Here is a 21,533-nt window from a genome sequence, read left to right on the forward strand (position 1 = left end):
TTCTCTAGCTTCCTGGGTGACCTTGGACCATTCACTATCTTTCAGCCTAACCTACCTTACAGGGTTGTTGTGAGGAAAAAAGAGGGAAGGATCTATGTGCACCACCCTGAGCTCCTTGGAGGAAGGGTGGTATTAAAGTACATGGGGGGGGGAATAAATAATAAAATAATAGATGTGCAGGAAGGTAGTTTGTACAAACTCTGTGTGATGTTCTGCTAGCTAGTAAGAATTTTTACCACCCTTCAGTTGCCAATGTAGGGGAAGATACATAGAATGTATAGGACAATAGTTGTCTGATTATGCTCTTTGTCTCCTTGTTTTGAAGGGCTTGTCAACCCTGAATCCATTTTTTAATGTCAGAGTTCAGCCCCTGGAACACATGGAGCATAGTAAAGAAAAGAGTACTCCTTATTACTGAATAATAACAGTGTACTCACCTAAAGTTCTCCACATATGGGTTCCGCCACCCCCAGAATTTAGCCACTGTTCTCAACTCACACATATTTAGGAGAGGGTGGTTGAAGGCTGAGGCACATGGAGGTTAGGGTTGTTAGGAAAACCACTCTGATCATAACTGAATGTGCAGGGCTTGAAGTGCCAATGAGCATGTGTAGAGTGCCTCCCTTCACTTCTGAGAATATCACAAATGTTTTCTGGTTCAGAGTAGGCTACTGTCAATCACAGTATTTTTTTTATGTTTCAAACTGACCACTAGGGTTAATAGCTATAAGTAGCAGGTGCTTGCGGACACTAAAGGAATAAGCTGAGAGGGGTTAGTTAGAGGGACCGTGGAGAAGAAGGTAAGAACATAAGAAGAGCCCCACTGGATCAGGCCAAAAGCCCATCCAGTCCAGCTTCCTGTATCTCACAGTGGCCCACCAGGTCTTATTGAGAATAGTCATGTGGTAAAGGGCCAAATCTGATCCAACTTTTGAGCATTGAAGTAGTTGTACCAACAGGGTGTGCACTGCATCCTACAGTGTGGGAGGAGGGTAGTCAAGGAGGCCTTTAAGATAAGGGAACTTTTGTTGCCTTACCTCAGGGCTGCATTGGCACTGGAAAGTTGGATAGGATTGGGCCAAAAGAGTGGGAAGTGGCACTATGCATAGTTGTCCACTGCAGTTTGGCTTATTATTGGTGAAAACCTTCCTTAGGGAGTAGGTGGAGGTCATAATTGCTAAGGGAGCAATGGATAGAGGCAGTAAAGGGGTTCTGGGAATAGAAGGAAGAGATTGAGTGACCTAAATGCAGATTCTGACTAGGTGCTAGTAGGAGAAGGAGGGTTCAAGTGAAAGACAATGTGGAAAAAGTTGTTATGGAAACATATTAGGAACCGTATATGAGGATCATGGAATTAGGGGATAGCCAGAGGGAGACTTGGCAGTTGTGAACTACTGGAGAGAAGTCTGTTCATCACTCCTGCCAAAAAGGGGAGAAACAGCAAGAGCAGCCCAGAATCCCTTGCTATTCAGACCTCTGTAGCAAAGTGATGGAAAAATAACATGCGGGAAACTTTGCTTTAGGAATCTGAAATGGTCACTAATTTCTAACACATGGTGCAGAGAGATACAGATGCCTGTTAAACAAGAAACCATTGGCTCCCTAGATCAGTGGCTATGCTGATTTCTTCCCTGCCTGTACAGCACTAGAGTCAAACCAAACACACAAACACGTCATTTGATCCTCAATTTGGTTATCCCCTGGCTTAATGGTGGATATATGGGAAGACCCTGGAAGTAGGATTTCTGCTAGGAAAAAATGAAGAGCTTCTGCACTTGAGACGTGTAAAAATTAACTCTAGAATATTACTGAATCTCTTTAATCAAAAATGGATCACCTGCTGAATTCTTGCTTGTCAGAGGCAGGGGAGGAGAGCCTCATATTTACCAATGCTTTGCAGATAAGTATAACTCAGAAGCAGCAGAACATAACATTGGGGGTGCATTACCCCCCCCCCTTTGCACCAGCATGGGCAATAAGCCCCTCTTCTACTGAAATAACCACTAGTGTCACAAGAATGCACCCTTACCCAGCACATGAACACTGCATAATGGGCTTTTGGAGGAGAGGCTATCTGCTGGTTCACTCTAACCGACTTACCTTACCTAAGACCTGACTATTGCAATTTGCATCATCACAGCTACATGAGGATCAGGTTTGTTAGCAAGTTGCTTTTCAGTTTGAATTGCATTTCATAGTAAAGAATGCTGTTCAAAAGCAGAGGGAGTTCTTGACCCTGATTTAAATGTGGGAACAACAACAAAAACACCCATACATTTGTGGTGGGAAAGTGGCAATAAAAAAGAACTTTAATTAAGAATGTGTATGGAAATGCATTTAATTTGCATAATTTGTTTTCTTAGCAGACTTTGGTTTTGCAGGTGCAGATCCTGGAATTTGGCTTAAAAAAATTGACACAGAACTCTCAATATCCTGGTTCTAATCCAGAGATGTTTTTGCAGGAAAAAAAACTGCTGTGTGCAGCAACATGGGTAATTTTAATCTCGTGAAACAAAAGGTGTTGTGGGAGGTTTGTTCAGCAGAGGCAGGCTCTAGAGGTCCATAGCCTTCTGTATCATTCTGTGCAAAGAGCCAGCCTGGGAAGAGAATGGTATTGCCTTTCTTGGTCCTTAGCATGCACAAAACAATGCACATGCAGGAAATCTGCAAATCCATTCTACCAGTCTGTACTCGGTTTATTAGCCACACATGCACAGCTGGTTTCCATACAGATTTCTCCATGCAGGCAGCAAAGCAGTGGAACTTTCATTTCTGCAAAGTGAGAAGCTGGTGGGGAGTTGCAACACCTTTGCCACACACACACAGAGGAGGATTGCTGTGTCAGGGAGTCAATTATTTTTAATGTCTTTGGAAATATGCACATGCCTAAAACTGGGAGAACAGACACGCAATTGTAAGCTTGAGTCTTTTTTATGATTCTGGTTCTGTCTGTGGTGTTCTCTGCCTTAAGGAAAGAAGCAAATACTACTGTTACATGCTGACAACACTGTATAAAAATTATTTAACATTGGAACTACATAGTGGAGAAACTTTTTGCTTGTTTCTTTGGGCTCCTCTCCTGGGCTTGGTCACATCCCTACTTAATAGATCTGGTTTCTTTTCAGCATATCTCTTAAAGGAAACTTATCCTCATATCTGCTTCTTTCTGTTAAGGCGCAATTCTAACCAACTTTTCAGCACCGAGGTAAGGGCAATGCAGCTCTGTAGTAAAGGAACAAGCATTCTCTTACCTTGTGGAGGCCTCCATGACTGCCACCCAACTGCAGGATGCAGCACATGCCCCATTGGCACAGCTATGTCAGTATGGGAAAGTTGGTTAGGATGTGGTCCTTAATCAAATAGAACAAATTCCCTTCCGCACTGTACTCAATAACAACCCATAGGTTAATGAACACAGAAAAGAAGAGAAAGGGGGGAAAATTCTGTTGACAAAAGTAAACAGTTGACTTGAAAAAACTCAGTCATCTCTCAGTAATGACTCTTGCTTGGGCAGTATTCTATCAATCTCTCCAATACTTTGTGCAGTCTTGTAGATCATCTTAAGATGTGTTCACCCTGTGCCTGACAGACTGGTTTTCCTAACCTTGATTGAAACATGGGAACAACTCATATATTTGTGGTGGAAAAGCAGCAACAAAAAAGAACTCTAAGGAAGTATATGGTTTTGCAGATGCAGAAACTGGACCTTGGTGTAACAAAAACAAAAAAACTAACATAGTACTAATTGTCACCACCACAACGTTCAGACTGTGGAGGTCTTGTGTTTTGCCCAGGTCATAGTGGGCTAGGTGCAAAGCCTCCAGAGTCCCTTTGTAATGAGTTAAAGATTTCAACTGTTTCTTTGGTATGCAAGACCATGTGCTGCTGCAAGGATGGACCATGGAGTCTCTTCCTTAAGAATGGATGCTTCCTGTGACCATGCAGAGCCATCACGAATGAGCTCTTGGTCTTTTGGCTGCAATGACTTTAGTTCTTGCAGACCTTTTGCACTTAAGACTGTTCAGCTCCATCAATTTTCTACAGCAGGCCAACCCTTTTCTGAGGTTGAAACAAGAGGCTGGGATCTGTTTCCACCTCAGCTGTTCTAACATAAATAAAAATATAAAACTTCTTGCAGCCAAACACCAGGGATAATGCCTCTTTTTCTGTGCTTAACTACACTCTGCCTATGTCAGAGTCCTAGGTGCATCAGGTACTGGCCTCCAGTGTTCGTGTTCTTGCATTAATGCTGCTGCAGCACCCTCTTAGATGACTGTTTGGTCTGATGTGTGTTATCATGACCAAGCATTAACATATTGACTCTTCTCACTTTTCAAATTCGGCCCGGTGATGGCATTCCTGTGACCGTTGTGCATTTTTCAGCATCAGGGATCTTCAGTGGGCAGAGCTGGCCCTATCATGGAGCCACCTGAAGCAGTTGCCTCAGGCAGCAGACTGGCAGAGAGTGCCCACATTTGTCCACCTGCTCAACGTCTCTTCCCATTCCATGGATTTGTAAAGGAATAGGGAGACAAAGCAGAATTGTGGAAGAAAGGACAGTGGGGCATTAGAGTGCCAAAGAAGCTGAAACATCACCAGAAGGGGTTCATTATTTGTCACACCACCTCAGGCAGCAGGTGGTCTTGGGCTAGCCCTATAAACTGCTGTACTCTTAGCTGAGTTGGGGATACATCTTCCTACAAAATTCATAATTCCTAGAAACCTTTAAAGCCCTTCTTTTCGGCAGGGGCAAACACATCTGCAGCTACTTGAACTCCTTGCACTGTCACTGTTTCCCTAAGTATGCTGTGTTTTGTGGTTGGAATTTGCGTTTCTCCTTGCTCAGTTTAAGGCTTATTGCTTGAACTCTTTGTAGCACATTGTGCAGTCTCCGATTACGTTACCCAATATGATATCAATATACACTCTCATGCCCTCTGCGCTGTCAAAAATTGGCTGCTCTCTTCTTTGAAACACTGCAGAAGAGAATTTCAAGCCAAATGGGAATTGGGGGGGACGGGACGGGGAACACTCTAAAAAGGCGTGTTAAATGTGCACAATTGTGCACTGTTGTTTATGAGAGGCAATCCACATAAGACATCAAGGTTAGTGAAATATTTTGCCTCTGCCCATTCACCCAAGACTTCTTCCCTTGGGGTGGTTGGAAAATATTCCTTTTATACATATATTTATTTGGAGCCTAGAAAAAGGCAAAGAGAGTAATCCTTTTTCCCTTCCACATCATCAAAGAATGAACCCACACAGGTACACTCCTCAGGATTGCCTTAGGGCCCAATCCTATAATTTTCCAGCACCGGTGTAGCCACAATGCAACCCCAAGGTAAGGGAACAAATGTTCCCATACTTTAAGGGGGCCTCTGTGACTGCTGTCCCACCACAAGATGCAGTGCATGACCCATTGGCACAGCTGCACCGGTACTGGAAAACTGTATAGGGTTGGGCCCTTCATTTGTAAGTCAACCAGTTTATCCAATTCACTTTTCCTTTTTGTTTTTTGTTAACTCTGGGAGCAGATATAGTTATTTTGGTGTAATCAGTTCTATATTGTATTCCATGTTTAGTTTACCCATTCTCTCCAAACTTTAAGTGAAGTCATTCTCTACAGTACTATTTCTTGCTCATCAAGAGTATACATTTTTGAAATTGGTGCCAATGCCGTATATGTTTTAAGCCCCAATATCAGTGACTCATCATCATGATGTCAAATGACAAACAAAGCAATACCTTCCTATTAGCATCCAGTTCACAGGGATCCACAACTGGTATAACTTTTCTCCACATGCTCTTGGTTTCTACTTTTCTCCCTATAGTTGCCTCTTCTCTGTGACCCAGCAACCATGCTTAGTATCCAGTTTAAAAGTCACTGGACTGCCATTAGCCTCCAGTGCATTATTCCAGGCCTTGGGTGATGCCGATTGCTGTAAAGCATTAACGTACAGTAGAACAATACTGTACAGTAGTATCAGAGGCAGAGCTGTCATCCTCCTGTGCTTTATGCCTGCTGCAGTTTTTTTCTTTCCATTCTGCTGTTGTCTGCAGCCTCTAGTAAAGTGGTCCCCCCCCCTTTTTCGGTGACATTTGTTGCAGATTTTTCCACAAGTCCAGCAGTGCTCTGGTGCATGCCTGCTTCCACACCCTCTTAGTTTTTGGCTTGTTCCATAGGAGCTTTGGACTGGGGCAGGAATCAGGCACTAAATCCTGAGAGGCCTCATTTTGTTTTCTCGTATGAAAAACATTTTTCTCCAAAGTCCCATTTTTACTTGGTGCACACAGTGTTCCTCAAACTTGTTTATCACAATATCATATTTTAATTTTTTTTTCTGTAGTTAGTGAAAGGGGATTAAACGCATCAACCCCGCGAGTTGAGGCCCCGCGAGTTCCAATAAAGGGCTACCCTTTTTTCATCCACAGCTCCACTTGCTTCCAGGAACAAATCAAAGTGCTGTTTAAGCCTTCTCCAGTTATCTGCCACACAACTGGAGAGATCTAGGTTTGGGGGACTCTCAATTGTTCCATTTTGTTTCATACTCACTCTTTCCACTCTGGAGATTGGACCCCATTCCTGCTACCATGTTCTGTTCTCTGCCCTGAGTGAAAAAGGAAAGTCTCAGAATGAAAGCTTTGTGTGACAACAACAAACTATTTTTTTAATAACTATTTTAACATGAGGACATCAGAACAAAAAACCTTCCTTCTTGCATGCTTGGTCACATTTAGACATCACTGATTTCATTTCAGCCCTCTGTTAAAGAAACCTTATTCTTGCATTGTCTTTTGGTATATGTGTTGGTTTCATGCCAATTCAGTTCTTCTGAGAATAAATGTTACTATATTCATGTAATTTCACTTTAAGTACCCTAGTGGATACAGTGTTTAATAATGGCTACTTTTTTTTGTTAAAGCTACATGTGTTCCATTAGGTGCAGGGTTTCCCAGCTTTCATTCTGTGAACTATGTTGACAGATTTTTCTTTTCATCCTTTCATCCCATAAGGGTTTCATCTGCTTTTTGAATGATTGCAAGTGCTATGAAGCACCTGTGTTTTTCCTGAACTTGCTCTGGAGCAAATAATAGATGACGAAAGATTGTCTTGGCAGTCATTGGTGTGTCCTAAATTATGCTTATGGATATTTCATAATCAACACCTGGACAGAAAAAAAAAAAACCTCACAAAACACAGATTATAAGCTTGGAGCCTAAAGGAAACCTAAACTCTAAAAATAATGTAGAATTAGATACAGATGAAAACTATAGGGACTAATTCCGATAATGGTTAAATTAACTTAAATGCAAGGGTTTCAGCTTTTTTTGTTGATGGGGTTTGACTATAAACTACCACTGATTACAGTGGTGTTGTGCTGTGACTAAGCTGGTAATTACAACATCTGCCTTTCTAGATCAGAATCTAGCCGTATCTCAGAAGCTTTCATTTAAAATAAAAGTTTCTAGCCCTCAGGGATATGTGAATCAACAACCTGGGATTTCTTCCTTCTATACTATCCTTTTTTTTCCTTTTCATGAACTTCTACCATCTCTTAAACTGAGGCTGAAATATGAATTGATGTGTCTTATTGAAATGAATTATACATACAATTTTTGTCATTTCCATATTTCCCATGGTTGTTAGGTGTGTGTTCTCTCTTAATTTGTAGATGTCTCAGTTGCCTTACAGACCCATGTGGCCCATGGTGGGCAGAAATTTTTCAGGTTTGGCAACTTTTTGGCATAGTGCAGCCCCGTTACCTAAACCCTTGTGTGACGAGGTAGCGGCACCAGTACAGGCAATGCAGCATCTTGCGGGGATTATTGGCTGCTGGAGGTCTCCTCAGAATAAGGGACATTTGTCCCCTTGCCGCTAGGTAAGCCCCAGCAGTCACTATGGGTCAACTTAGACCTGCACCAGCAATATCACTGGCACAAGTCTGAGTTGATCCATGCAGGCGGATCAGGCTGGGAAGGGGGTTTGGATTTGGCGCATGCCCCCCTCCTGGGCCCAGTCAGCCCACTCTGCCCTATTCCACCCTCCCCCACCCCATTCTACCCCCTACACAGGGTTTATCTGCTCCAGCAGGCCTCTTGACCTCCCTGGTGCTTCCCTGGTGCATGTGGGAAGGTGCCAGCCTTCCTGCTGGCACTCTGGGTCCCTGTGCGGCCGCAAAGCATTTTATGTTGCTTTTGTGGCAGCCAGCACTGGCAGAACACATATTCTGCTCTTTAATAGTACAGGTGCAGCCTCTTTATCCACAGATTTTTTTATCTGAGGATTTGTCTCAACGAGAATGGGGTGGGGGAACCGAAAGTCACACACACCTTTGCCTCCTTTGCCCTGCACTGGCATCTCACTCCACTTCCAGGCAGCCAAAAACACTGCAAAAAGGATCTGCCTTGCCCAGGCAGGGAAATAGCCCTGGAAGAGGTTCCCCTTGCAAAGGAACAGTAGCAAAGGCTCCTGGAGCCCCTGAGCCAGCAAAGAGGCTGAAGAGGGGAAGGGGGGCCGAAAATCTATGTAGCCAGAACACGTGCAGCAAGGTGAAGCGCGTGCGTGCTCGTGCTCGTGCTCGTGCGTGCTCTCTCTCTCTCTCTCTCTCTCTCTCTCTCACACACACACACACACACAGGGGCAGGTATGGTAGCAACAGAGGGGATTGCTTTAAAAAACCCAGGGAGTGTTTGCCAAATTCCCCCCCCCCCACATTGAGATGGTGCAGGCAATTACCTACACAAGCAAGCCTTCCCACCAAGCAAAGCATGAGATATAGCCTACAATCCTCTCCACACTTTCCTGGGACTAAGCCCCATTGACTGGAATGGGGCTTATTTCTGAGTAGAAACACATAGGGCTGGACTCTTAAAAGATCAGCATCCCAACTGTGAAAGAAGTTGGGCAGCTGACAACAGGGAGGGCTGAGTACAGAGTGGAGGGGATTGATAACAGCTGCCTTAGTTTCCTTCCATCCGGAAGTGTCAGGCTGCAGTGTATTGGCATAACACTATGGAATTTAGGACAACGTGTTTTTTGTTAATTGCGCCAAGTCACAGAACAGAACTAATGTGGATAAATAGCCTCCACCTGTATTGGGTCGAATATGTTTTCCCATTAATTTTCTCAGTGTGTTGAAGTGTCAGATACCAATGACACTTGAATACTATAGCCCAGTATATTCTGGTGATGAATGCCATTAAAAAAGAAGTATGGCCTTGCCTAGGAACATACTATCTGCTGAGACATTCTTTTGCCTTTACTTTCTCCCACCTATTCTGTGACCCTCCCTCATTTTCTTCCTTGTTCGTCTCATTCTCATCTTGTCCTTCAGGAAATTCTTGAATTAGTTACATGTTATCAGAAGAATTTTCTTAAAACACTTCCTAATCCCTCATCTCTGTGCTGGCATTTCATGGTGTTCAGTGAGAGTGCTCAGTTTTTCTCTGTCTGGATGGAATGTTGTGCTCATCATAGCCCATCTTCTGTCAAAACAGAATGCTGTCACTTTTTCCCCTTCTGAAGAAGTACGTTCCCTTCAACTCATTTTTTGAAGGAAAAAAGGGGGGCATAGGCTCCAAATGTTTTTGTTACTAAGAAAAAGAAAATCAGAATGTCAATTTATAACCTGGCACTATACACTATTTAAAATCTAGCACAATTTTCTTTCCGGTTTGTAGCTCTTGTACCATGTGATATTTAACTATAGGGTGGTCTAAAAAATATGAGAAATACTAAAATTTATGAAATTAACACAACGCACAATGACTGACGTTAACTACTGAGTAGCTGCCATAGTTGAAAAATCTGTTAGAGGAACACAAAAGTTGCAATACACACACGCGCGCTTTCCTCTGTCTAATTTTCAAACTGTCTGAATCAACTGTGAGATTAGGGGCACAATCCTAACCAACTTTTGAGCAATGACGACTTTCGAGCCACAATGTAGCCCAAGGTGAGATAACAAACACGCCCTTACCTTGAGGAGGCCCCCTTGACTGCCTCCCCACTGCAGGTTGCAGTGCATGCCACATTGGCACAGCTATGTCAGTGCTAGAAAGTTGGTTAGGATTGCGCCCTAAGATATTTTCTTTTTTAGGCAATGAAATCTGAGATTAGCAGACTTTCTGTGCTGTGGCTCTGACACAAAAATGTACCAAATGTTGTAAGGATAGTGCTAATATCACAAGAACTGGCAACATGCAGAAAACCATGTAATCCATTGGCGATGTTTAGTCACTGGTAATAAATGTGAACAGAAAACGTTTTCTGCATTCGATCTAATCTGCTTCTGCTTGTCATACTAGTCAATGGAACAATACATTAAGATAATGAGATAAAGTCAAATGTAAGCTATACACCCCTCTCTCCCTTTGGCCAGCACTAAATGCCTAAAAGGTACATGGCAGAAGAGCTTTATGAAGTCTTTTAATGGAGTATAGTTCAGCATTAGTCAATAACTAAACTAGCTATCCAGACTGGAAGGGTAGCAAGAAAAAGCAGCAGGCAGAACAAACAGACAGGGATAAAAACTGAAGTGTTTTCTTCTTCACAGCTGGATTGAAGACAAGTTAGTCTTTAACAGCCCAATTCTATCTTCAACCAGCCCAAAGTGTGCAGCAGCATTGGTGCAGTTTCTGCTGTATGCTATGGGCCGGCCGGAGATCAGGCAGCAATGGAGTTTTTTTATTTACCTACTCCACTCCTGCCTGGTCCTCAGTGGACATACTTGGGTCTGCACCAAATCTCTTGCTGGTGTAAATTCAAATGGTTGGTGTTAAACTGACTATCCAAGGGTGCATGCCAAGCCCAGGCTGAAGGAATAGGTTATTGTTGCCACTGATGCCACAGATATCTGCCCCTGTCCTTGACTTGTCTCTGCCCCAGCCCAATCACCACTCCAGTCATCCCCAGAATCCTCTGACATCTGTCAATCTGCCTGCTCTGGTGGGGGCTCAGCACTCTGTTGGCACCAGTGACACTCTGTTTGTAGCTGCTGCTCCAGTGGCCCAGGCCTTGCACTCACCAAGTGTGAATTTGTGCAAGGCTTGCATAGGATTGGGCTTTTAGTGGTAAACCAAGTAGATTATATACAGGAGTCCCACCAATCAGAACACATTTTCCTGATAGCCAGTCTACGTGTCAGTTCTTGTCAAGCTGCCAGCAACTGTTACCCTGCACATGCCCAATCTCGTCTGATCTTGGAAGCTAAGCAGGGTCAGGCCTGGTTAGTACTTGGATGGGGGACCACCTGAGAATAGTGGGTGCTGTAGGCTTATACCATAGTCTTTCGAGACTGAAGGTTGCCAACCATGTCAAGCTGCCAGCCAATCAGGAACCTTTGTGCAGCAGGACCAATATAGTCTCTGGACCCAAGCTTGTCTGAGCTCCCTATGTAGAGATACTGTAGTGGATTAGAATGATATATTAATGCTTTTGGAAGGAGTAGAAACTATCAGAACTATGAATTATGCATGTTGATCAGCTGAAGCATATGTTGTTGTACAATAAATTTTGTGAACTGAAAACTCATCAGCACTACAGTGCTTTCTGTTACTTTGTCACACTTGTATTTTAAACTATAAGTAGCTTCCTAGCCAGAAATTTTATACAATGTACAATCCAATGTAATTAAATTCTCATGTGAAATGTGTAATGGTAAGTTGTTTTGCTTTCACTGAACTGCTGCAGAGAAAGTTGATACACAGTCACGAAATATCCCATTCTTTCCTCCCACTTTTTCCTCCTTTTCTCAGAATCTTTCAACCATGTTGACTATAAAGGAATCAATTAAGAAATTTCAAGCCCTGAGGAATTATGTTTCTGGAGAGAATTACTCAACCCTTGATATTCAAATTATACAAGAGACCAAAGAAAACTAACCCTCACTTGCAAGCAAGGTCACAATTCTGAGTGCCAGACATTGTTTAGACAGTGTTATACCAGAGCAGGAAATACTGACCCACTGTAAGCAGCAAAATTACAGTTTAAAACAATACTAATTAATCCTATTTGCAAGGATTGTTTCTTCTCTCTCTTTTTTTTTAAAGATACATGCAACTCTTGTGACAGCTGGGGCACAGCTAGCAGGTTGAAACAGCCAACAGTGGCTACAGATAGCATACATTAGTTGCAGAATGGGATATTCTATCCTGTCAGGAAATTATTAGGATCTCCTTTGTAATTCGTGAATTGAGGGAACTTTAGGCTACAAATGAGCCACCACCAAGTTGGTCTTCCATATATGTCTCCATCTCCCCCACCCCCGGGGCTGAGCAGAGAAAATCTCCGCAGCTCTCCGCCCCCCTTGTCATGGGTGGCAAGGGTTGAAAATCAACAAGGTGCATGGTGACTTTGCAAAGAACTGACCTTTTTGCATTGTAGGCATGGAGAAAAGTTAGGAAATGGGCTCCTGCCACTAGGATAATGGAATTTCAACCAGCAGCCAATTCTTGGTCCAGTTCAGCCTGAAATCTTACTGCAGAGAATGACTGGGAGTGGGGGAATGCATGCTTGCCTTCCAATTAGCCAGGACTAGGAATGCCATTCTATCCTGAGGTACAGTGTGCAACCCCTTGAAGTGCTGATGACTTGAGGATGCTAGTCATGCATTCTGTACCACTACCTAGCTCAAGCCAAGGAGGGGAAATGTCAGAAGACTCTACTCTTGCTAGCTGCAGATTGCCCAGTCCTTCTCACCTCCTTTGCTTCATTTTGTCTTTCAGTTCATTCATTCATTCAATTTGTAATCCACCTTTTTCCTCAAAGGGCACGCAAGGTAGCTAACAACAATCAAATACATAAAATACAAAAAAATTGATAAAATACAGCAAAAAAACAATACATAAAATAGACAATAAAAACAGACAATATAGAACAAAGCAGCCAGCAGTAAGAAATGTCAATAAAAGACATTAAATAAATTCCTAAAAGCAGCCATTATAGGGCCTCGAAGGCTTTCCTAAATAAAAATGTCTTCAGACCTCACCAAAAGGTTAAGAAAGAGGAAGCTGTCCTCAGCTCAAAGGGGAGGGAATTCCATAACACAGGCATCACCACCGAGAAGGCACTGTTTCTGGCCTTTGCAAGTCTGCCACTCCCAGTCACCAATGACTTATAAGGAGACAGCCTAGCTATATATGCAATATGAGCCTGAAAAGTGCTTGCTCAGTAGACCTCTTGAGCTAAGTGAGGCTAACTCCTGAGCATGCACACATGGGATCACAGTCACCCCTATTATACCACTCTTTTTCTGGCTATATCTGTGCTAGGACTTAGCTATGAATCTACTGTATTTGCTGTGCTAGGGCCAAACCCAGTATAGGGTAAGTAAAAATATTGCTTCATTCTACATTGCAGAGCACTGCTCACATTGAGACTTACTTGCACCCCAGAAAGTTCTTTTAAGAAGTGGCAAAATGCCAAAATGGCAGCCATGCCTAAAATCTAGCAGGGGCAGTTGTAAGATTTTCAGTTTACAAAAGAGATGTTAATAACAATGCAAAATGGACCTTCCCAATGCTTATGGCAAAATGAGTTCTGATCTTGGCCCTTTTACTTCACATTCATTGCTGCTGGCATTAATCAGAGCCTTAACAGCTGGAGTAAGGGCAGACAGTCCTCACAGCCATCCTCCTATCAGTTTCAAAAATTAAGATTAGATAGTTTTTGTTTCTTGCAGCTTAAATTGCATACCCAGATATCATGTTTCAGTTTTGCGCTATTTTTCCCCCCAGTCATCTTATGCATTTTAATTTATACATATGGCTAAGGAAAAAGAAAAAGCACGCATGCACACCCCCTCATAGATATGGTATTTCTGAAATTCCTGTCCTTCAGCTTCCTTGCAGGTAAACTTAAACAATGCGAGGCTTTCACAGGTTAGCAGTATGCATGTTGCTATAGCTTTCCAGCCAGTATTTGTTTCTGTTGTTTTGTTTTAAAGATTGCTTCTTGCCAAAACCAGATAATCCAGTGATTAACTTTGATTTATCTTGCATACCAATGTCAGCCACTAAGTGTATGTCATCACTCCTGCTTAATTTATAGCAGAATGCAAATTCTGCTGCGTTGACCTCTCTAAAAATCCATTAGCTAAAAGAATCTAGGAATTTACTGTTACCAGTCCTCCAAGATGGAGGACTGGAAGGTGGACACCGTGACAGGGATGACAATTTAACAGCAAGATTGTGGGTAAGCTGAAGGGAACCATTAATGATGCAATCCTATACATGTTCATTATGGAGTAAGTTCCATTGGTATCAGTGGGGTTTAGTTCTGAGTAAACATGTATAGAATTGCACTGCACAAGATGCTACAGAAATTAAACTAGTTTTTCCTGTAAAAATCAGGAGCACACCCTCTGCATAGACTTGTCAAACCAGTTTTGAACAGCTACCCTATAGTACACAAAATATGGTAAGGATTTGTCCTAAACAACAACAGTTAAGGTTATTGCTTATGCTAACCACACTTGTATTAAATGGTGCTGGCTTTGAAGCATAAGATTATTTTACTCTCCTATGAGAGATTTTTTTTAAATCACTTCTCTATTGCTTCTTCTTTATTTAATGCATGTATGAACAATTACATTTTATCATTATGTACGAGATAGAATCTGAACAAGGACCCAATGAAAGAACAGTCGAAACTCGCTCTTTCTTTCTTTCTTTCAGTGGGAGGGGGGGGGGAAGAGAAATTCAATTAAGTTTTAGCTTATGGGCACACAGAAATGGCTCTGCTGGGGATATTGCAGAAAATAAGCCCCTGAAAGTGATTAAATGGGTTAATGATTGAACTAAATCAAAGAGCTCCAACGTTTTGTGAAACCCCTCCTCCAACAGTCTTTTAATCAATTGGTTTCCAAAGTGTCCATAGGCATAAAGCTAGTGCGGATATATATAATGCCACCCGAGGGATGTATCATTATGACAGGCACTTCCACGATATTTTTATGACGGCATTCAGGGTACTGCAGAAAGAGGTGAAATTTCATTCATCATGTGTCAAAGACAATAAGAGAAGCAAGTGGATCATTTGACACAGATCTCAAGTTTTGTCATCCTATGTCTTTGGTCAGACTTGCATCAGATGGGTTTGTGTTACGTGAAAAGCCCCTTTTTCCTTAGTTGTGATTTTATATCTGGTTATGTTACTAAAACATCATGCAGGCCACCCTTCTCCCAGCACACTTTTCCAAAAACCCTGGTAAAGTCACAAGCTCATGGTGACAACATCCACCTCTCTAGGGTCAAGAAGTCTGGCATAGTAAATCATTGTTTAAATGTCTCCTGTTCATTGTATTGTTTTAACCCAATCACTGTATATGCAAAAGTGTCTCCTAATCCAATCACTGTTTATGCAAACACATTAAACTTCTCACACAGGCCAAATTCAGGTCAAGTCACAAGCTACACAACCTCCACCTCTATTCATTGTATTGTTTTAACTCAATCACTGCTTAAGTACTCTATGCAAATTTGAACTGCTTTCCTGGGTTACTGTATTGTGTAAGTTCCCCCAGCTGAATTTTTGCTGATAATCCTTTCAATGTTTTACATATTCCAAGTACCCCACTGTGTGTAGTAAGCAAGCACATCCAGGTCAGCTCTAGGTCAGCAAAAACCCTTTTAAAGAGAGGACTGCCACATGCTCGCTCTCTCTGCTCCCCCTTCCAAGGACCAACATGCTGTGTTGGGTCAGAGGGTCTTCCTCCACAGGACTCTTCCCCCCCCCCATCCAACTGCTCTACAAGTCAGGTAACTATCTCGCATCTGGGACTTTTTCCTTTCTTCCCCCCACTTTTTTTCTCCCCTTCTTTCCCCATCTTTAGTTAGCAACTGGGTTTGGCAGACCAGGGACCCCTAAAATCCTTCCCTACAACCGTTCCCTTTCTAATTTCCTCAAATACTTTTCACATGCAACCACCATAAAGCTAGGTACACTAGATGCAAGTACTAGGACCAAGACTCATTATTTTTTCCATGTGCATTATGTTTACCTGTGTGCTTTTGTACTAAAAATATAATTTTTTATTAAAAGTTATCTTTCTCTCAGTCTCCTCCTTAAGCTAAAAGGGAATTTCTCTGCATTATGCCGTCTTGTTATCCAGCCTATGGTCCTGAAGTTTCCAATAAGGGCAGTGTAATTATTGCCCTATACCAGGGGTGCTCACACTTTTTTGGCTTGAGAGCTACTTTGAAACCCAGCAAGGCCCGGAGATCTACCAGAGTTTTTTTTACAATGTTCACGCCATCATAACATATAACATTTATGTATACAATGTATGTTGGTGTTCCTTGAGCCCCACTGAGTATAACAGGACTTACTCCTGAGTAGACATGCCTAGGATTAGGCTGTGAGGCTGCAATCCTAGCCACACTTACCTGGGAGTAAGCCCCATTGAGTACAATGGGCCTTACTCCCGGCGTTTCCTCCCAGAGGCACCTGAAGGGGAGGGTCGGCACTCCGCGATCTACTCATTTTGCCTCGCGATCTACCGGTAGATCGCGATCCACCTATTGAGCACCCCTGCCCTATACAAAACAGCCTTTTCTGGTAACATTTGCTCCAGCTATGTTTTTGGACATCTTTGTAAGCTCATTGTACTTGTACAAAACCTCAGAAGTCTTCCCGCCCATCATTTAAAATGTTGCATTATAAGGGCTAAAGCGTTGAACTTGAATGGAGAGATCAGGGTTAAAATCCCTACTTAGCTGTGAAGTTCATTGGATAGCCTTTGGGCTCAGCTCACACAGAGCTGTTATAAGGACAAAATGTTATGGCCCCATGTACCCTACCTTAAGCTTGTCAGAGCTAGCCACTGTGCTAGTAAAGGTGGTGTGTACACAGCAAGAGTGGGTCTCCTAGTTGGTCAGAGAAGTATCTGAAGTTTTGATGGGACATCAGGGAGTATCGCCTGTCTTGCTGTGACCTATTGATGCAAAGACCAGCAGCAGCTTCCATAGCAGTTCTCTCTATAATTCCTTTCTTGAGCCAGAATTGGATACTGGTACACAAGCTCGATCTCTCGCCCACCACAATTCTTCAAGTCATCAGTTAAGACCCCCTGGTGACCTGAGTTCTGCCACAATTCTTTAGAGAAAGGAACGGTACAAATGCAAGAAATAAACATTTTAAAGCTTTTAACTGACAATTTCTGAACAAGAAATAGCAAGGACAGATTACTTGCAGCAGGGAAGGGGTTGAACAGAGCAGGTGGTGAGTGTTACGTGGAGGAGACAGAGCAGGGAGGAGGGTTGATTAGGCCTGGGAGGGGGCGGGTCTGGTGGCAGCAGATCCTAATCCCCTTACTGAGCCCAATTCGCCTTTCCAAATCAACATGGACTTGCGCCAGCTATAGAACTGGCCTAGGTCCAAGTTGACCCATGACAGCTGCTAGGTCTGACTCCGGGACAAGGGAACAAATGCTTCCTTACCCCTAGGAGGCCTCAACATATTTAAAGCTCATGCTTTAAACATGCTGCCTTATATTCTTTATATTATATTCTTCATTGACACCTTTTTACTCCACTGAGGAAAGGATACTGCTCATTTTATGTTCTGGAAGTTTGAAATGTGCACAAATGCATTCTTATCTAACACGAAGGATAATATTTTTAAAAGTCTGATGGCCCATCTGGTGGAAGCGTGAGGATGCAAAAGTGATGCTCCACCAGCAAGCACAAGGTCATCAGCGCAGTGACTGGTGGCTGCATGCACAGATCAGTGGAGAGCTGATTAGTTGATGGTGCGGCAGGTGCTGGAAGGAATGGGGTGTTTCTGGGTGGGGAGGAGTTGCGAAGTGTGGATCCAATGGCAACATTGCATGCTGGATCGTATTTCCTTTTTAAAATCTTCTTGACCCCTTTTTCCTCCTCGGACATAGACCACCAAAATAGGTTGTGTATGTCCAAGGAGACCCATAGGTGGCCCCAGGACTAATGCGGAGGCAAATAAAAATTACCTTTTTTTGGTGTGGCTGCATCGGTGTTGGTGGCAGGGGATAGGATTGAGCTGTGACTATTTAGAGTCACGTCAACATTGTAACTAGACCTGGGCCAGATGACCAAAGCAGAATATCCATAATTGGAGTATTTGTTGTACCAAAATGAGTTTTCAGTTTAAACACATCCTCTCTTCCCAAATTTGTCTAGGATAGGAAAGCAGGCTTTGGTTGCACATTTTGCTGGAAGCTGCTCTGTTACTTAGCCGCTAACACAGCAGGAAAATCCTGAAGACAGAACCATCAGTCCGAGATGCCTTTTCACGAACAATTACTTTGAAGCCTCTTTTCTCTATGGGATTCTGAAGCAGCTATGTAAGCTGATCTATCTTAGCACATGTGAGGTTTCCATTAAAGAAAGGAAGAAGTGGCACAAAGTAAGCAGCCCGTGTCTGCTGCATTATCATAACTTCTTGCAGCGTCTACAATACCGTCTCCTGGTGGTGTCACTTCCTGTCAATACATGAGAGTGCTGTTGCAAACAAGAACAGAATTGCGAGGCCCATTCACTTGAGTGAATTTCCTGCTGTGAATGCCCTTTGAAAGTTGTGGCTGACGCTATTCTTCCTTTAAGTAAGCAAGGCAGGGAGACAGATTCCAAAATTTAGGCCAGGTTGCATTTCCTGAGTGCCCAACAGAGGGATGGAGAGGAAAAGTGGGAGCCATGCACAGGTGTAGGAGAAAAAGGCAGCAGATGTATGATGTCAAAAGTGTCCAAACGTTTTGGCGTAAGGACGGAAGGGAATACAATGATTTGGGAGAGACGCCTGGATCATTAGGAATAAATGCATGAGTGAACTAACCACAAGGCTAGTGTGAAAGTATCTGAGGTCAGCAACACAGGCGGGTGTGGCAAAAATTCATATTTGCCCTGTTGGCCTGAAGCTAAATGTTGTCTATAGCAAAACTAACAGCAGATAAGCATCACCAGCTCATGATGGTTGGATGGGAAAGGACTCTGTTAATTGAAGCCCCCTCATAGGCCTTATATAGGCCTGGGGTGAACAAGAGGCCAGCAGTCACCCCAATTCATCACAATCATGCATTAATCATGCCTGGATGAAACAATGCGTCCGATCTTTTAACGCTGGTGTCCGTATTGATAGCTTGTGCTACTCAAGCACAAAGCTATTGGAACTGCCTTCCTTATCCTTGAGGGGTCTTACAGGTGCCATGAAAACACAAGATCCCCATGTGTGCTACCTTTTTATCTTGCATCAGCAGTACCTTTCTCAACCCAGCACAACACTATCAGTATCTACTCTGGGGCAAGACCAGTGTGCTCAACTGGAAACACAAGTGGATTACATTTTAAACCAGCCTTTCCTCAAAGTGGTTCAGGTAGCCCAGAAGGAACCCTCCCCTTTCGCCTCATAACAGTTCTTTGAGGTAAGTTGATGGCCCATGACTGGCCCAGCAAAACCCAGTGGCATCATGGCTGAGCAAGAATCTGAACCTTCATCTCTCTGGTCTAAGGCCAACACCCTAACCACTACATCTCCCTCATGCACCAGCAAAGTCCCCTATGAGAAGATAAAAGCTGTTTCACTTCAGCCTGTGCTCTTTCTCACTGTAGACCTCTATTTTTGCTGTTATCAGCTAATGCTGTGGTATTATAATCACTCACAGTTGGTTCCCCATGGGGCCGAGATATGATTTCCTCAAGGTACTGCATATCTTTTAAAGTTAACAACTTAATTGTCATCCCTCCCTTTCATAAACCATGACAACATACATTGTTTTATGTATTGTATTTTACAAGTTACTCCAGCACAATGAGATAATTTTGAAAGTGGCACAATGGAGCTCATATAAATCTGAAAAGAATATAACAAGATCAAAATGGAAGAGTAAACTACTATCATTTTAGTTGCATCACTGGGTGTTTCATTTCCTTCTTCCGCATATACTTCCTCCAAGAAGGTGAAAAAAACGCACATGGAAAATCTAGTTTTGTCCTCATACAAAACCTTTAAGGTAGGCTACACAGAGAGATGGTGACTGGCTGAAGACCACCCAGTAAATTCAATGGCCCAGAACAGTTTGGTATCCATGTCCCTTCAATCCAAGGCCAACACTAGCAGCACTGCACCATAATGGCTTTCCTACCTCATTCTAGCTGTATTGTTTTATTGCTGAAATCAGCAAATGAGTACATTTTCATTTAAAACAATGATGGCTTACTTGTAACCTCTGACCATGTAAAGATAAGAGCTATTAAATAACTGAATGCTAATTTTATGAGTGCTCTGCCAAGATCTGCAAGAGAAACAACAGAGCTATTTGAAATCTTTCTCAAGGAAAAGCCAGTCAATGTCGAATGCAACTTCCTTTATTGGTTTGAGGCCAGGAGCCCACTTGTGTCCTGTGGCTAGAGCAGTAACTGGGCAATTTTATCTGCTGTAATAGCTGCTTGGTCAACATTAGGTTAAGAACTTTCCCTTCTGGATAGCGATCTGGTGATGCACTGCTCTAGATCTGACCTTACAGAGCAATTTTTGGCTTGACAATATTTTTTTTTTTGATGCTGAACAGCCCATTCCATTAATGGATCTTAGTTGTCCTCCTTTTGGCAAGGAGATACTTTCCCAACCTTAGGTGAGATCCATCTGTTCCCGAGCCTTTTAATAATGTGCTGAAATCAGAGACCTTTAAAAACAGATGTTGAACACGTCCGAACAGGCCAGTGATTTCCTTTAATTCCAAAAACCCTGAAAAAAGGTTTGGGGTAAGACACCTGTCTCTGAAACTGCAGCATAGATCAAAGTCAGATGCTGCAAATGAAAAACTTAACAGAAGCATGCAGCTTGCCCTGGGCAGCCCTGTAAGGAACAATAGGGTAGCCTGTAATACACTCATTGACAGAGCATGATTACAGAAGTTACAAAATAATGCGGCAGCATCATTTGCTGCTGCCCTGCCCTAGCTAAGAGCAGCAACTGAAACCTGCCCTGTTTTTATCTCTGCCCACCCTTCCTCTGAGTTGCTCAGGGTGGTGTACACGAGTTTGTCATTTGTTTCCCATCTGAGGCAACTGAAGCAGACTCCCAATCCAGAGTTTACTTCCAAACTGCTGTTACATGACCAATATTTTAATTCTGCTTAGTTCTGTTTAATGCAAGATGTGCAGGAGACACACATTCAGACAGGTGTGCTTGATGGTAGGTGCCTGGCTGGACAGCCAAGGGCCTGGCCAGCAATGTTTCTATTTTTCAGGACCGACAGCAAGAGGGCACAGATCCAGAGGCCAGGAAGGCCACAGTCTCCATGTAATCACCCCCTCTTAATTAATCCACAGAGTTCATCAACACTCCAAATTTGAATGGAGACCTGCTTACTCTTTAAATGTACATAGACCTCCATGTACACACCTCCAGCTTTCCAGCTCCAAATTCAGCTGAAACAGCATATATGATGTCTTGTGACCAGAGCCATCTCTCTGGACTCCTGAGTTTGGGAAAAACAACTTTTGAAAAAACTAAGGAAAAGCTTCAGGCTTCCAAAGGTCCTAACAAATCCTGTAATTAA

At 42.9% G+C, this 21,533-nt stretch overlaps 1 protein-coding gene and 1 pseudogene across 2 annotated transcripts in view; one reads left to right on the forward strand and one right to left on the reverse strand.

Annotated features, from left to right (window-relative positions):
• The window catches only part of CNN3 (calponin 3), a 54,888-nt gene that overhangs the window by 27,749 nt on the left and 5,606 nt on the right, over positions 1-21,533 (reverse strand). Inside the window, exons 2-3 of one of the 2 annotated variants that reach the window (XM_066624072.1) lie at positions 6,554-6,608; positions 3,252-3,314 (exon numbers count right to left, since the gene is read on the reverse strand). The exons of the other annotated variant lie outside the window; for it this stretch is intronic. Coding sequence (XP_066480169.1) covers positions 3,252-3,299 — 48 coding nt within the window. The 5' untranslated portion in view covers positions 3,300-3,314; positions 6,554-6,608. The remainder of the gene's footprint in view (positions 1-3,251; positions 3,315-6,553; positions 6,609-21,533) is intronic. 2 annotated transcript variants of the gene reach the window in all.
• On the forward strand, positions 11,161-11,277 carry LOC136650802 (5S ribosomal RNA; annotated as a pseudogene).

Source organism: Tiliqua scincoides, chromosome 4 (genome assembly GCF_035046505.1).
Source record: "Tiliqua scincoides isolate rTilSci1 chromosome 4, rTilSci1.hap2, whole genome shotgun sequence".
Taxonomy (NCBI): domain Eukaryota; kingdom Metazoa; phylum Chordata; class Lepidosauria; order Squamata; family Scincidae; genus Tiliqua; species Tiliqua scincoides.